At 42.2% G+C, this 14,585-nt stretch overlaps 1 protein-coding gene across 6 annotated transcripts in view; it reads right to left on the reverse strand.

Annotated features, from left to right (window-relative positions):
• Positions 1-14,585, reverse strand: part of SON (SON DNA and RNA binding protein) — a 124,980-nt gene that overhangs the window by 41,923 nt on the left and 68,472 nt on the right. For all 6 annotated transcript variants that reach the window (XR_010090430.1, XM_063447608.1, XM_063447617.1 and 3 more), the window contains 3 exons: positions 13,786-13,952; positions 5,934-6,077; positions 1,311-1,490 (listed from right to left, as the gene is read on the reverse strand). Coding sequence is in view for 5 of the 6 variants with exons in the window: in XM_063447608.1 (XP_063303678.1) it covers positions 1,311-1,490; positions 5,934-6,077; positions 13,786-13,952 (491 nt within the window). In the remaining variant the exon portion in view is untranslated. The remainder of the gene's footprint in view (positions 1-1,310; positions 1,491-5,933; positions 6,078-13,785; positions 13,953-14,585) is intronic.

Genomic DNA, 14,585 nt, shown 5'->3' on the forward strand with positions numbered 1-14,585 from the left:
AAAATGTATGTTCATTCAGTACTCTCCCAAACGCAGTAATTCTGAGGTTACAGCTCCTAATGGTGGGCTATGAAGGGTACATCATTTGAAACATACAACACTAAAAGTTTTGAAATATTACAGAAAACCAATATTAAAGTCCAGACATCAACAGAAACTGCTATAATACAATTAAAGTATCTGAAATGTGAAAGAATAGATAGCTGGAAACATCTTTGAAAAGGGTCAATACTACTGCATCAACTGAAACAGCCTCAAATCTTGTGAAAATTATATTATTTAGCTCAAACATTCTTCGTTCTATAACCACAATAGATCATGGCCGTGGTTATGGTGTAAAGAGTCTTTGGATGTTTGTCAAATTGTTTTAGCAGTTTGCCTAAAAATGTGGCCCCTCTACTGCTGCTCAATTAATAAGGAAGTGGGCTTCCAGATGATCAGATTACCAATGAGGCAGCCCTATGCGTACCTGCACCAAGCACTCACAATCAGCCACTGCCATACAAGTCCACCTCTCCACATTAGCCAGGCCACAGGAGAAGGGACTGGTGGTTAGGGTACAAAACAAACACTCTCTGAACCATAACCACAATGAGATTTAGTGTTTATAGTGCGTCAAGTGTCTCTTTAACAAAGACCTGATAAATAACTTTAAAAAAAAAAAAAAAAACACCAGCAGAAAAATGTTAGGAGCCACAACTTGTATGACATGCCCATCTATATTTGACAGAATTAACTATCACAAAAAAAAAAAACAATGAACATTTTGAGGATATATTTAGCATTCACAAAAAATATTAATATCAGTATCGTTAGTCATTTCAAAATTTAAAGTCAGAAACTAGTGTACAAAATATTTCCATCTTAACATAACTTGTGTCCAGTGCTACACTCAATTGTTACTGTTCCTTTAAAAGCTCTGTCCTAAAGGATACATAGACTAATTGATCAGCAGTAACATGCTTACAGGAGAGCCGCTGGCAAGGAATAGGACATGCACACTGTTATTTGCACACTTTGGCTTATAAGGCACAATTTTACAGTGATGAACCAAAGTGGTGCTACCAAAACAAATAATTAAAAAAAAAAAAGTACAAGAGTATATTTGGTTACGTTGATGCATCAGATTGCTTTGGTAGGTTCCATCACTACCAACTAAGTGTAAGTTACACTTACTGAAGTAGTATTTAAGTGATTTAAGTGTTAGCATAACACAAAAATATTGCAGAAAAGAATAAATGAGAGTGTGTTCCATGCCCATTTCACAGCATCCACTAAAACATTCAGAAAGGACACATGATATTTCTTACCTGTGTAGAACCTGTGCTAGTAAAAACATCATCCTTGCTCTCTTCGTTCTTCTTATCCACGGGAACCCATTCGCCATATACTTTGTCAGTTTCCTTTTTCCTGTGCTGGGAGCCAGACGATACTGGGAACTCTTTAGTCAGAGTTACCTGATTTTTCGGAGCTGGCTTTATTGATGGATTCTGAAAATGTTTAAAAAAAAAATTAAAAAAAATGAAAAAATAAAATACCTGCCCACTTTCTTTTTAGCATCACCACTCTAACCTGGAACAAAAACTTTTTGAAGCTAAAGTTTAGAATAGGAATGGCCTTTCTGCTCTCTCAAACTTACACAGCAATTTGCCATGAGCAGGAAAAAAAAGCAGGCCATTTTTTTTTTTTTTTAAATCTTTAATGAATTATTTACAATAACTGCATGATTACAAGAAACAGTCGAGAAAGCTTTAAATGGAGACATTACAAATAACGGTTTCCTGGCCCAGATCTATAAACTGTGGGCGGATAGGTATATACCACTTGTGTGACAGAGGGTAGGTATATCAAAGTTTTGGCCTAGCTTTCGTTCTAGTGAAGGAAAGGACAGATATCCAAGATTAAGAGATATGGTGAAAATTAAGAAGATGAGAAGGGGAGATAAAGTTAGGGGGACACTAGGAGAAAAAAAGGAAAAACTGAGGCAAACAATGACGGTCCCCACTAGTCAGCCGAGAGTGGGGACAAGGTAGAGTCCCACTCTCGGCTGACTAGCTGGGACTCTACCTTGTCCCCAACACTCAGGTATTTCAATCAAGGTCAGTCATGGCCATTCTAAGTGTGGATGTAAACAGCCATTAGTCAGTTAAAAAAAAAATGTGTTAAAGTGGGATCAAACTGCAGAAGATGCTATCTGAGCTTCCATAGATTTTCTTTCTTTTCCTCTCTGCTTCCCCCGGAATCTACTATATTGATCAAAGACTGGTGGTGCAGGGAGGCGCTATTGGCTGAGATCAATTAGCTGACACGGTCAGCCAATGAGCAAGCATTGCACAGCAAGGCTTAGTTTAGGAAAGCCAACATAAGTTCATTGCAAGAGCTTCAAGTTCTAAGAGTAAGGGCATCAAGAAGACCCCGGGTAAATCGGTCAAACCGTACTCTGTGAAACGGCTTGACTATTTATCCTAGGAGAATGCCAGCGGCCCGATCCTCCTCCTCCTACAGAGCGCCGCAATTGTGGAACGACCCCCGGCACACTTTCAAATCTTCCCCGAGCCTAACGTCCTTTAAGAGATCCCTCTCTACAAACCTTAAACCAGAATGCACGTGTCATGGTTGATTATATATTTCCTACCTGATCCATGTCTATTTTGTATGTATTGTGTATTAATATTGTTTTTGTATTTTATTGTACCCTATTGTAACAATGCACTGTTTTGTGGACCCAGGACATACTTGAAAACGAGAGAAATCTCAATGTATCTTTCCTGGTAAAATATTTTATAAATAAATAGTTATGGTGCTTGGGGTTTTACTTTGAGCCAGTGCTGTGCCCCTGGTTAGCTTGCAGATACCAATTAAGTGAGACCAAACTCCAAGCTGCTGTTAAAGGGACACTCCAGGTACCAAACAACTTAATCTAGATGAAGATGTTATCGTGCCAGGAGGCCACTGGAAGAATTCTTACCTCAAGTGGTTAAACCGTTCTTGAACGATTTAACCTCTAGGTTGTGTCCAGTGCCGGTATCAGCTCCTCCTCACCGGCATCCGGCTTCAGTATTTTCACTTACAGGAAGCGCGGAGTGTCGCCAGGCAGGAGCACCGTTGATTGTCCCTAAATTGGCTTGGAAAAGGTACATTAATTGATGTAAGAGTGGCTCCAGGAGTCTCCTGGCACGATCAACTTTATTTAGATGAAGTTGTTTTAATAAACGGAGTGACCCTTTAATTTAGTGTTTTGTTGTTTTTTTATATATATTTGCCCAAAAGCATTGTGATTGTGAGTAGAGCAGATGTAGCCAAAAAGGGTGCCTTTAAACAAGTGATGGTCTTGATTGCATCAGAAATCTGGCTCCAGTACATAGATATGATTGGGCAAGGCCACCATAGGTGTAGCATGGATCCCGCACTTGTTGGACACTTCTAGCAGACACCATACCGACCAAGGAAATACTGTATAGCTATCTAGATGTTCTAGACCACCATGTTGAGATTTTCTAATTTATTTCCTAAAACCTTGAACATATGAAGGAGCTTTCGTGTGTACCATAATTTTTCACCATTGGTCACAGGAAAACAAGATCTCCAGGGTCCTTTCTCAGGTACTTATCAACCTCAGTTTCTGTGGCTCATCTCCCAACAATAGCAGGTACATGGAAGGGTTCCCGCATTTCAAATAGTCATAGTCAATGCACATGCTCTCAGAATGAGTCAATTCCTTTTCCAAGACATGCAGCAGAAGGACTAGACAAAAAAGTGGAAAGACTGAGGGTAGCAGATGTGTTTGAGGAATCCTAGTGCTTGCCCTGCACTAAATCTTCAAGGGGTCTCAGTTTACCATTTGAAATCAGGTGACTTTTGCAGGCAGGCTTGTCTAAGTCCAGAAAGGTGAAGCCTCTCTCTCATGTCCTAGCTAGGTAGTTTGGGTTGCTCAAGATGGATGTTAACAGGTTAGATGTAGTTGAGAGTTAACAGCAGATAAATGCTTTCTTAAATGGCCATATCTGAGGCATATTGGGATAAATAAATAAAATAGTTCCTCAATACGAATAACCTGCATATGGATGTAAAAGTTTACATAATCTAACAACCATAACAAGCTGGGAAATCAATGTCCTTGGAGCACTGTGCTTCACACTCGATCATTTTAAAAAGAGTAAAAACAAAAAATAAATTTCTGATTTCCTTTGCACAATCTGGGACCTTAAAACCAGATTCAACTTTAAACTGCACCTTGATTTATCCTAATGAACTGCATTTAACATTCTGATAACTAATCTTTTATATTAGCAGGTAACACATCTATTGTTATTGTCTGGTAGGGAGGTGCATGATCCAAAAATTCAGTTCCGTTTTGAAATTCGGGTAAGAAAGAAAATTCGGGACTTCGGCAACTCAGAAAATCTGTAGGGCTCCCTAACCCTAACCCTCATTCCCGTAATTTTCCCTCCCTCTCTTGTTTTGCCACTTCAGACGGGACATCGGCAATTAAGGACTTCGGAAGCATCCGAATTCACAATCGGACCAAAACTAATTGCACGTCTATTGTCTTGTCTGTCCCTATGAAGTATGCCACTTGGACTGGACTTGGACTTAAAATTCTAACATTGCTGCAAAGAAATGTTCGCATTCTTGCATAGCAGCTCAGTGTTATTTACAACAGTGGAGCTAAACTTAAGAGACAGCAATTGCCCAGAGCACCTGCCTTGTAAAGACATCTCATTGAGCTGCATTGGAAAGTCTATGATTGGACAGCCACAGAAAGTCTGGACAGAGTTAGAATGAGAGGGCTTGCAAATATTTAGACAGACAAGCTGTTTTAGATTTACCCCCAATAAAAAAATGTAAGATTAAATGCATGCAAGTTTTCATTTGGGGTTTATATGTCCTGAAGAGGGATATTTATTTATTTTGTATTTGGGCAGGGAAATGTCCCTTTAAAGTAACATTAAAAGTACGATAACCACTTGACAAATTATCTGGGTTCAGACAGGCGCATGCCTGAGCTACGTCCTGCCATGTAGCTAAGCTTGCGACAGCTGAGTGCTCTCAGCTACTGAGCACCTCCCTGCAACACTTGGCTATGCTTAATGCTGGAGGTCAGAGGAGGTGGAAGCAGGAGCCAAGCAGGCATTAGTAGAAAATATTTCATCTTCACTATTAGATTAAAAAAACCAAAAAAACATTGTTACTTTTCTGCTCACTCCAATATTTGAGTGAAGCACGGCAAACATACAGTCCATATGCAAATATTTCTGAGATCTGCCAAGCCAATAGGGTTCTCCATTAGCCTCATTAAACATCATCATGCTGTGAATGGTGACACCAAATGTCAAGTCCTTTGAAAATCAAAGATCTGAAGGAGGGAGTGGCTTTTCTGGCTGTTAGGTTGACAGTCAATAGAAGAGTTTTCACAAAATCTACGCACTGCCGTTTTTCAGCATTGTCAAACAAAATGGGCACATCCGCTGACCCAAACAACCACATTAAGACACATGCAGTGTTGGTGGTGGTAAAAGACGGACTTTAAATTTAATTCAAGCAATACCAAACTTAGATATATATATCTACATGATCAATAGTTGTGGGGCCTTTCTATGAAATGAGAATCAGCTGGTGAGATATTGAACTGAGATAACTATTGAGCCCAAAACCAAGTGCAGAGAATTAGAGCAACAATGAAAACTATTTGGCGTTTTAATAGCTTTTCAACATAACCCCATTCTCAAAACGCAAGGATGAAATCTGAATTAAAGACAGAAAAACAAGAAACCTAGCTTTCCATTAAGCAAATATGGAAACCGTCTGTACTACAAGGAATACGAATTCAAACATACATAAGAATTACAAACTTTATTTATTACTCACAGCGTTACCACAGATATGGATAAATCTTACTACGCCAAATCTAGAATGTGACAGATCATACTTACCAGCAAGCTAAATGAAATCGGTTTATGCTCGCTGACTTTAAATGGATGATTATAAAAGGGCCGTTCCTCTTCCTCTTCATCAGAATCATGAGGCTTATTTACAATCACATCATCTTCTTTGCTTTGAGCAATTTGCTTACATTTCTTAAATAAATAAAAAAATATATATATATTATTTATTGGTAAATGTTTAGAATAGATTTTAAAGCAGGAATATACCTAGCATAAATAGACAGACAAAACCCTGAGATTGCTTTATTTTAACGATTTCAGGGATAGGCAACCTTAAGCACTCCACATGTTGTGGACTACATCTCTCCTTATGCTTTCCCAGCATTATGGTTGTAAGTGCATGAAGGCATATAGTAGTCCACAACATCTGGAGTGCCGAAGTTTGCCTATCCCTGGGGTAGTGGTTAAGTGACAGTATAGATTGCTAAGGGTCAAATTTAACGTAGGTTATATAGTGTAAGATGTAATAAGTTTACACTTATCTCTTTTCCATCGCCGGGGCCCAATCCTCTTTGCCTGACATTACCACTCCCCCACACCGAAGAGGAAAGGAGATCTGGGAGGACAGGGGCAGCACAAGGAGGTGGGAGAATGCCCTCACTATTGTGGTGTATAGAGTAACTCTTTAAAATGCCCCCCATTAATCTTAGGTATACCAGGACATGTATGTTCCTATGTGAAGTAGGGCCCACAGACTTGATCAGTGTTTATTATTCCATTACCGGCAGTGCACTACAGGATTCTAAAACATGAACTGCTCGTTTTAATAAATGGGGCAAATCATGCAACCACCAACACACAAAATATATACTCCATCAGCATGTGCTTCTCTTAGCCAAGGCTAAAGGGACAAACTAGTCACCAGAACCACAAAAGATTAATGTAATGGTTCTGGTGTCTATAGAATGAGCAAAGAAAACCAAAAACGCTGCCTTTTCAGAGGTGCTTCCTAGTCGAGCACTGTACAGCTGTGCAGGGAGATGCTGAATGATCCCAATATAGATGCATTGATTCAACGCATTTTATGAGGAGATGCAGACTGGCGCAGTGCATCGGGTAAGCCACACATAAGAAATAGACTCTTAATGCTTATCTATGGATTTGGCTAAGATCCTTATGACTAATGATCTCAGCCATATAGAGTCGGGGCCAGCTGCCGTGGGACCAGTGCTGTGCTTGAGAAAAAGGTTAAGTAAAATACCGTATATACTCGAGTATAAGTCGAGTTTTTCAGCACATTTTTTGTGCTGAAAAACCCCAACTCGACTTATACTCGAGTCAGTGTCTGTATTATGGCAATTTACATTGCCATAATACAGACTGGGGGCTGCAGAGCGTTTACTTATCTCTCCTGCAGCTCCTGTCAGCTCCCTCCGCCTCCGCGACGGTCCTCTCAGCACCTCTGTCAGCTCCCAGTGTAAGTCTCGCGAGAGCTGCGGGGTCATAGTGCGGCTCCCGCGAGACTTACAGTGTGAGCTGACAGAGGTGCTGAGAGGACCGTCGCGGAGGCGGAGGGAGCTGACAGGAGCTGCAGGAGAGGTAAGTAAACGCTCTGCCAGCCCCCCTCCCCACCACTGAACTGCCAATGCCACTGGACCACCAGGGAAGGAGAGCCCCCCTCCCTGCCATGTATCAAGCAGGGAGGGGGGACAAAAATAAAATAATAAAAAAATATAAATAATAAAATATTACTAATAATAACATTAAAATAATATTAATCTAACAAAAAAAAATTAATATTAAAATTATAATAATTTAAAAAAAATTAATAAAAATGCCCACCCCCCCACCAAGGCTCTGCATCACACACACACACACTGCACTCATACACACACACTGCAAATAAATATTCAATTAATATAATTTTTTTAGGATATAATTTTATTTAGAAATTTACCAGTAGCTGCTGCATTTCCCACCCTAGTCTTATACTCGAGTCAATATGTTTTCCCAGTTTTTTTTAGGTAAAATTAGGGGCCTCGGCTTATACTCTAGTATATACGGTAACCTTTTCACTCCACAGAGAGGATGACCAGGGACGTAAACATTTATTTCAGAACTATAGTGTTAAGAATGCATGTTTGTAGTCCTAACACTATAGTGTATTCCTTAAAGGAGTATTTTGATTGTTACATATAGAAATAGGAGACTACTGACGAACCCTCCACGTTAAACATAAAAATACAATTTTAAAAAGTGAATGTGCTAGTAAGCAGCCTTCACAAATATTTCTCAGGATAAGGAAAAAAAGACTGTTTTTCATAGGGGGAAAAATGGATGGGAGAAATTGGTATACACATGAATTGTAGGTGAAAATGATGGAAGCCCATCATATCAATCTATAGCAGGGGTACACAATCTTCAGCACTCCAGATGTTGTGGAATATACCTTGATCTTACTGCCATAATGATGGAAAAGCATCAGGGGAGATGTAGTCCACAACGTCTAGAATGTCAAATGGCGTCTACCCCTGATCTATTCTCATAAATATTGCATGAGACTATAATTTTGTTTTTCACTGGTGTGCAGCTTTCAATTCTTACTTTACAGTCACACACCGACTGCTGAGTGCACGCAGACAGGCGGCTAAGTGTGTATGTATATATATATATATATACCGTATATACTCGAGTATTTTTTGGGCTGAAAAACCCCAACTCGGCTTATACTCGAGTCAGAGTCTGTATTATGGCAATTTGCATTGCCATAATACAGACTGGGGGAGAGGGGTGCAGCACCTCGGTCAGCACCTCGGTCAGCTCCCAGTGTAAGTCTCGCGAGAGCCGCGGCTCTCGCGAGATTTACACTGGGAGCTGACAGAAGAGCAGAACGGACGGCGCAGAGGAGGAGAGAGCTGACAGGAGCTGCAGGAAAGGTAAGTACAGCTCTGCCAGCACCCCTCCCCCCCCCCACTGAACCACCAGGAAAGGAGAGCCCCCCTCCCTGCCATATATCAAGCAGGGAGGGGGGACGAAAAAAAAAATATAAATAAAAAGAAATAAAATAATAAAAAAAATTGAATAATAAAAAAAAAAAGGGGTATAAGGACCACTATGGGAGGGGGGGGGGGGGTATAAGGACCACTATGGGAGGGAGGGGGTGGGTTAAGGACCACTATGGGAGGGGGGTATAAGGACCGCTATGGGAGGGAGGGGGGGGTATAAGGACCACTATGGGAGGGAGGGGGGGAGGGGGGGGGTAAGGACCACTATGGGAGGGAGGGGGGGATAAGGACCACTATGGGAGGGAGGGGGGGGGGTAAGGACCACTATGGGAGGATGGGGGGTATAAGGACCACTATGGGAGGGAGGGGGGGGATAAGGACCACTATGGGAGGGAGGGGGGGATAAGGACCACTATGGGAGGGAGGGGGGGATAAGGACCACTATGGGAGGGAGGGGGGTATAAGGACCACTATGGGAGGGATGGGGGGGATAAGGAACACTATGGGAGGGAGAAGGGGGATAAGGACCACTATGAGAGGGAGGGGGTGGGATAAGGACCACTATGGGAGGGGAGGGGGAAGTAAGGACCACTAGGGGAGGGGAGGGTAAGGACCACTAGGGGAGGGGAGGGTAAGGACCACTAGGGGAGGGGAGGGTAAGGACCACTAGGGGAGGGGTGAGTCAGGACCACTGGGGGGGGGAGTGAAGGAACACGGGGGTGGGGAGGTAAGGACCACTGAGGGAGGAGGAGGGGAAGTCAGGACATATGGGGGGGGTAGGGGGCGGCAAAAATTTTTTTGCCTACGGCGGCAAATATCCTTGCACACACTGCATTCACACACTGCATTCATGCACACACTGCATTCATACACACACACACACACGCACACACTGCATTCATTATACACACACTGTAAATAAATATTCAATTAATATATTTTTTTTAGGATCTAATTTTATTTAGAAATTTACCAGTAGCTGCTGCATTTCCCACCCTAGTCTTATACTCGAGTCAATAAGTTTTCCCAGTTTTTTGGGATAAAATTAGGGGCCTCGGCTTATATTCGGGTCGGCTTATACTCGAGTATATACGGTATATATATATATATATATAATATATGAAACATGGGGGATAAATAATAAAATCTGTCAACATTGAAGTTGCTGTAGTAGATAGAGTGCGCTGGATCTTGTGTATTGTTTATTGTGTATATATATATATATATATACATACACACACACACACATATGTTCAGCAGTCTGTGTATATATTCAGCGTACTGTGTGTGTGTGTGTGTGTGTGTGTATATTCAGCGTAGTGTGTGTGTGTGTGTAAGTATTGCATTTGTTGGGGGTGCCAATAAATATAAGATTAATTATATCGATAATTTATCTATAATACAGGTCTGTGTGCATAATATCCTTGTACAGTCATGCTCCCTGTATAGTGCTGATTTCTGTATAATACAGGTCTGTGTAAAATATCCTAGGGCAGACAGTGCTCCCTGTATAGTGCGGTTCTCTGTATAGTACAGATCTGTGTGTATACTATCCCGGGACAGTCAGTTCTCCCTGTATAATACCCTCAGATTCCAGGAACTAGAGGAATCAGAAGGAGTGGAGTCAGGGCCGGTGCAAGGATTTTTGGGTACATAGGCGAAGATGTATTTTTCCGCCCCCCCCCCCCCCCCCCCCCATTCAAAAATAACATCTTCACCTATGTGCCTCTTAACCAGCCCCTCTCCCCGTCCATTATTGGTCCCCTCCCTTCCCTGTCCCTTAGTGTTCTTCTGACAGTCACACACACTCAATGACAAACACAGAGACTCACTGATCTGACACACACACACTGATTGACACTCATTGACAGACACACTGATAGTCACACACAGACTCAATGACAAAGATACACTCACTGATTTGACAGACACTCACAAACACACACACATACACTGACACACTCTCATGCAACACTCATATAATCACTCACAGACACACATACACTCACTCACGCACACACTCAGTCACTCACAGACACACATACACTCACTCACGCACACACTCAGTCACTCACAGACACACATACACTCACTCACGCACACACTCAGTCACTCACAGACACACATACACTCACTCACGCACACACTCACAGACACACATACACTCACTCACGCACACACTCACAGACACACATACACTCACTCACACATACACTCACTCATGCACACACATACACTCACTCATACGCACACACTCACAGACACACATACACTCACACACTCACACACAGTCACTCACAGACACACATACACTCACACACAGTCACTCACAGTAACACATACACTCACACACTCACACACAGTCACTCACAGTAACACATACACTCACACACTCACACACAGTCACTCACAGTAACACATACACTTACTCACACACACAGTCACTCACAGTAACACATACACTCACTCACACACACAGTCACTCACAGTAACACATACACTCACTCACAGAGACACATACACTCACAGACACTCACTCACGCACACACTCACAGACACACATACACTCACGCACACACTCACGCACACACTCACATACACTCACATACACTCACGCACACACTCACAGACACACAGACACACAGACACTCACTCACAGACACTCACTCACAGACACTCACACACAGACACTCACTCACAGACACTCACTCACAGACACTCACACACAGACACTCACACACAGACACTCACACACAGACACTCACACACAGACACTCACACACAGACACTCACACACAGACACTCACACACAGACACTCACACACAGACACTCACACACAGACACACACTCACACAGAGACACATACACACTCAGACAGAGACACAGACACTCTCACAGACACACAGACACTCACTCACAGACACACAGACACTCTCACACAGATACACATACTCACTCACAGACACATACACACAGACACTCACTCACACACTCACACAGATACACATACTCACTCACAGACACATACACACAGACACTCACTCACACACTCACACAGAGACACATACTCACTCACACACACAGACACTCACACAGATACACTCACTCACACAGACACTCTCACACAGATACACTCACTCACACAGACACTCTCACACAGATACACTCACTCACACAGACACTCACACACAGATACACTCACTCACACACACAGACAGACACTCTCACACACACACACAGACAGACACTCTCACACACACACACAGACAGACACTCTCACACACACACACAGACAGACACTCTCACACACACACACAGACAGACACTCTCACACACACACACACACAGACACTCTCACACACAGACACTCTCACACACAGACACTCTCACACACAGACACTCTCACACACAGACACTCTCACACACAGACACTCTCACACACAGACACTCTCACACACAGACACTCTCACACACAGACACTCTCACACACAGACACTCTCACACACAGACACTCTCACACACAGACACTCTCACACACAGACACTCTCACACACAGACACTCTCACACACAGACACTCTCACACACAGACACTCTCACACACAGACACTCTCACACACAGACACTCTCACACACAGACACTCTCACACACAGACACTCTCACACACAGACACTCTCACACACAGACACTCTCACACACAGACACTCTCACACACAGACACTCTCACACACAGACACTCTCACACACAGACACTCTCACACACAGACACTCTCACACACAGACACTCTCACACACAGACACATCACATACATTCACAAATTATTTAAATAAATAAATAATATCCACCCAGCCTCCCTACCTGGAGAGCTGGTGTGGATCATTCCCTGGGGTCTAGTGGGGCTGCTGGGCGGCGTGCTGCAGTGCTGCGATCAGGCGCTGCGAGGGAGCTCTAACCTCTCTGCTCTGCTCCCTCGCGGGCTGTCTGCTGATGCGGGAGCCGGAATATGACGTCATATTCCGGCTCCCGCGGCATCACTAGACAGCGCGCGAGGGAGCAGAGCAGAGAGGTTAGAGCTCCCTCGCAACGCCTGATCGCAGCACTGCCGCACTGGGGGGCGGAGATGGTGGCCGGCAGGAGGGAGAGCTTCCCTCCTGACGGTCACTGAAATCTTGCGCCCCCGGAGCCGGTGCGCCCTAAGGCGGCCGCCTGTGCCGCCTTATGGACGCGCCGGCCCTGAGTGGAGTGGTGACTGCAGCCTCAATCTGAGACATTAAACATGTTGAATTGGTGGCATGAAAAGGGGCCAATGGAATATGTGCATAGGTTTTCCTTTTGCTCCCATTTCTCTCTTTAATTCCATTCTGTACATTCTCCTTCTATATCTTTCATTTCCTATTTTTCAGTTTTTTGTTTACTATATTTACTCCCCAATATCATTATTTTTGTTAACTAATTATGTATCTATCGCAGACCAAGGATGCATGGTACTGCATGGTACTGTTGGTGGGAACTTGTTGTTATAAAGGTCTACTCAATAAAGATAGAATTGCATGGAATTGTGATGGGAATTTCAAACTTTAGGTTGAGATGAAGCTGAATGGGAGAACTTTTCCAACTCTGCAACTTTGGCCTTAAGTTTAAAATTACTCTCAATTCCCTGTAATACTCTCATTATTGAGTAGACCCTGTAAATTTGCACTATAAGTAGGCGGAGATTAATTATGTGGGTTGGACATAGTGGGCGGAGCTTTGCAGCAGTGAGTGTGGTACATTTTCAAGGTAGTAATAGCTGTGCTGCAAAGTGTCCCTGGAAATTATTTTTTCAAATGTTGTCAACTATGCATTTTCTACATTAACTTTAGACAGTGTCAGCTAGTTTACATAATCCATTTACCTCGGTAAGTTCTTGTATCGTAACACCATATGTTCGATGAGTAATTTTTTCTTCTACTGAGGCAGAAGGAGTAATAGTAGGCTTTAAGCTAGGTGGCAAAGGTACACCTGCTTTAACACACATAGCAGCTGCATTTGCTTTTGCTATTTCAAGGAGCTGTGCTTTGTCTGCAAAGAAAGGTAAGCTTTATTAGTCCTTGGCGAAATACAGACCATTACATAACAAATCTTCAACAAAAAAGATGGGTCAAAATAATTAAGATTAGTCTACATAAACAGCATATGTTGGTTCTACATAAATAATAAACATTTCAACTGCAGTATCTGATGGTATAGCTTAGATTCTGACAGAAAAGATTACAAAAAAATAAAAAATCATCCCAGCATCAATATAATGGGTAACTAAATAACCTTGATACCCAGAGCATCATTGAAAACACTCTTCCTGGTTAAATCATTTCATTTTATAAAACATATTGGTTGCATTGGTCTTCAAGTTCTGAATGGGCAGATTCAGACAGACTAAGCAATCACTGAGCGTGCTCACTTGTAAAAATAAAAAAAATAATACAGATGCTATACAATTCATTTGACTTTTTCCCTAAAGAAAATATAAATTGGGCAAAAATGCAATTAAAATAATTAAAATTAAGTTAATTTATTTAGTTATCAGGTATCAATTTATTCCTCTTACCAAACACTGAAGAACACTCAGTATTCGGGGCACCAGTATGCTTTAATTTAAAATTTAAAGCCAAGGAAGCCATACTGGAAGTTGACAATTTAAATTTAAATTTGAAA

Source organism: Pelobates fuscus, chromosome 1 (assembly GCF_036172605.1).
Source record: "Pelobates fuscus isolate aPelFus1 chromosome 1, aPelFus1.pri, whole genome shotgun sequence".
NCBI classification, from domain to species: domain Eukaryota; kingdom Metazoa; phylum Chordata; class Amphibia; order Anura; family Pelobatidae; genus Pelobates; species Pelobates fuscus.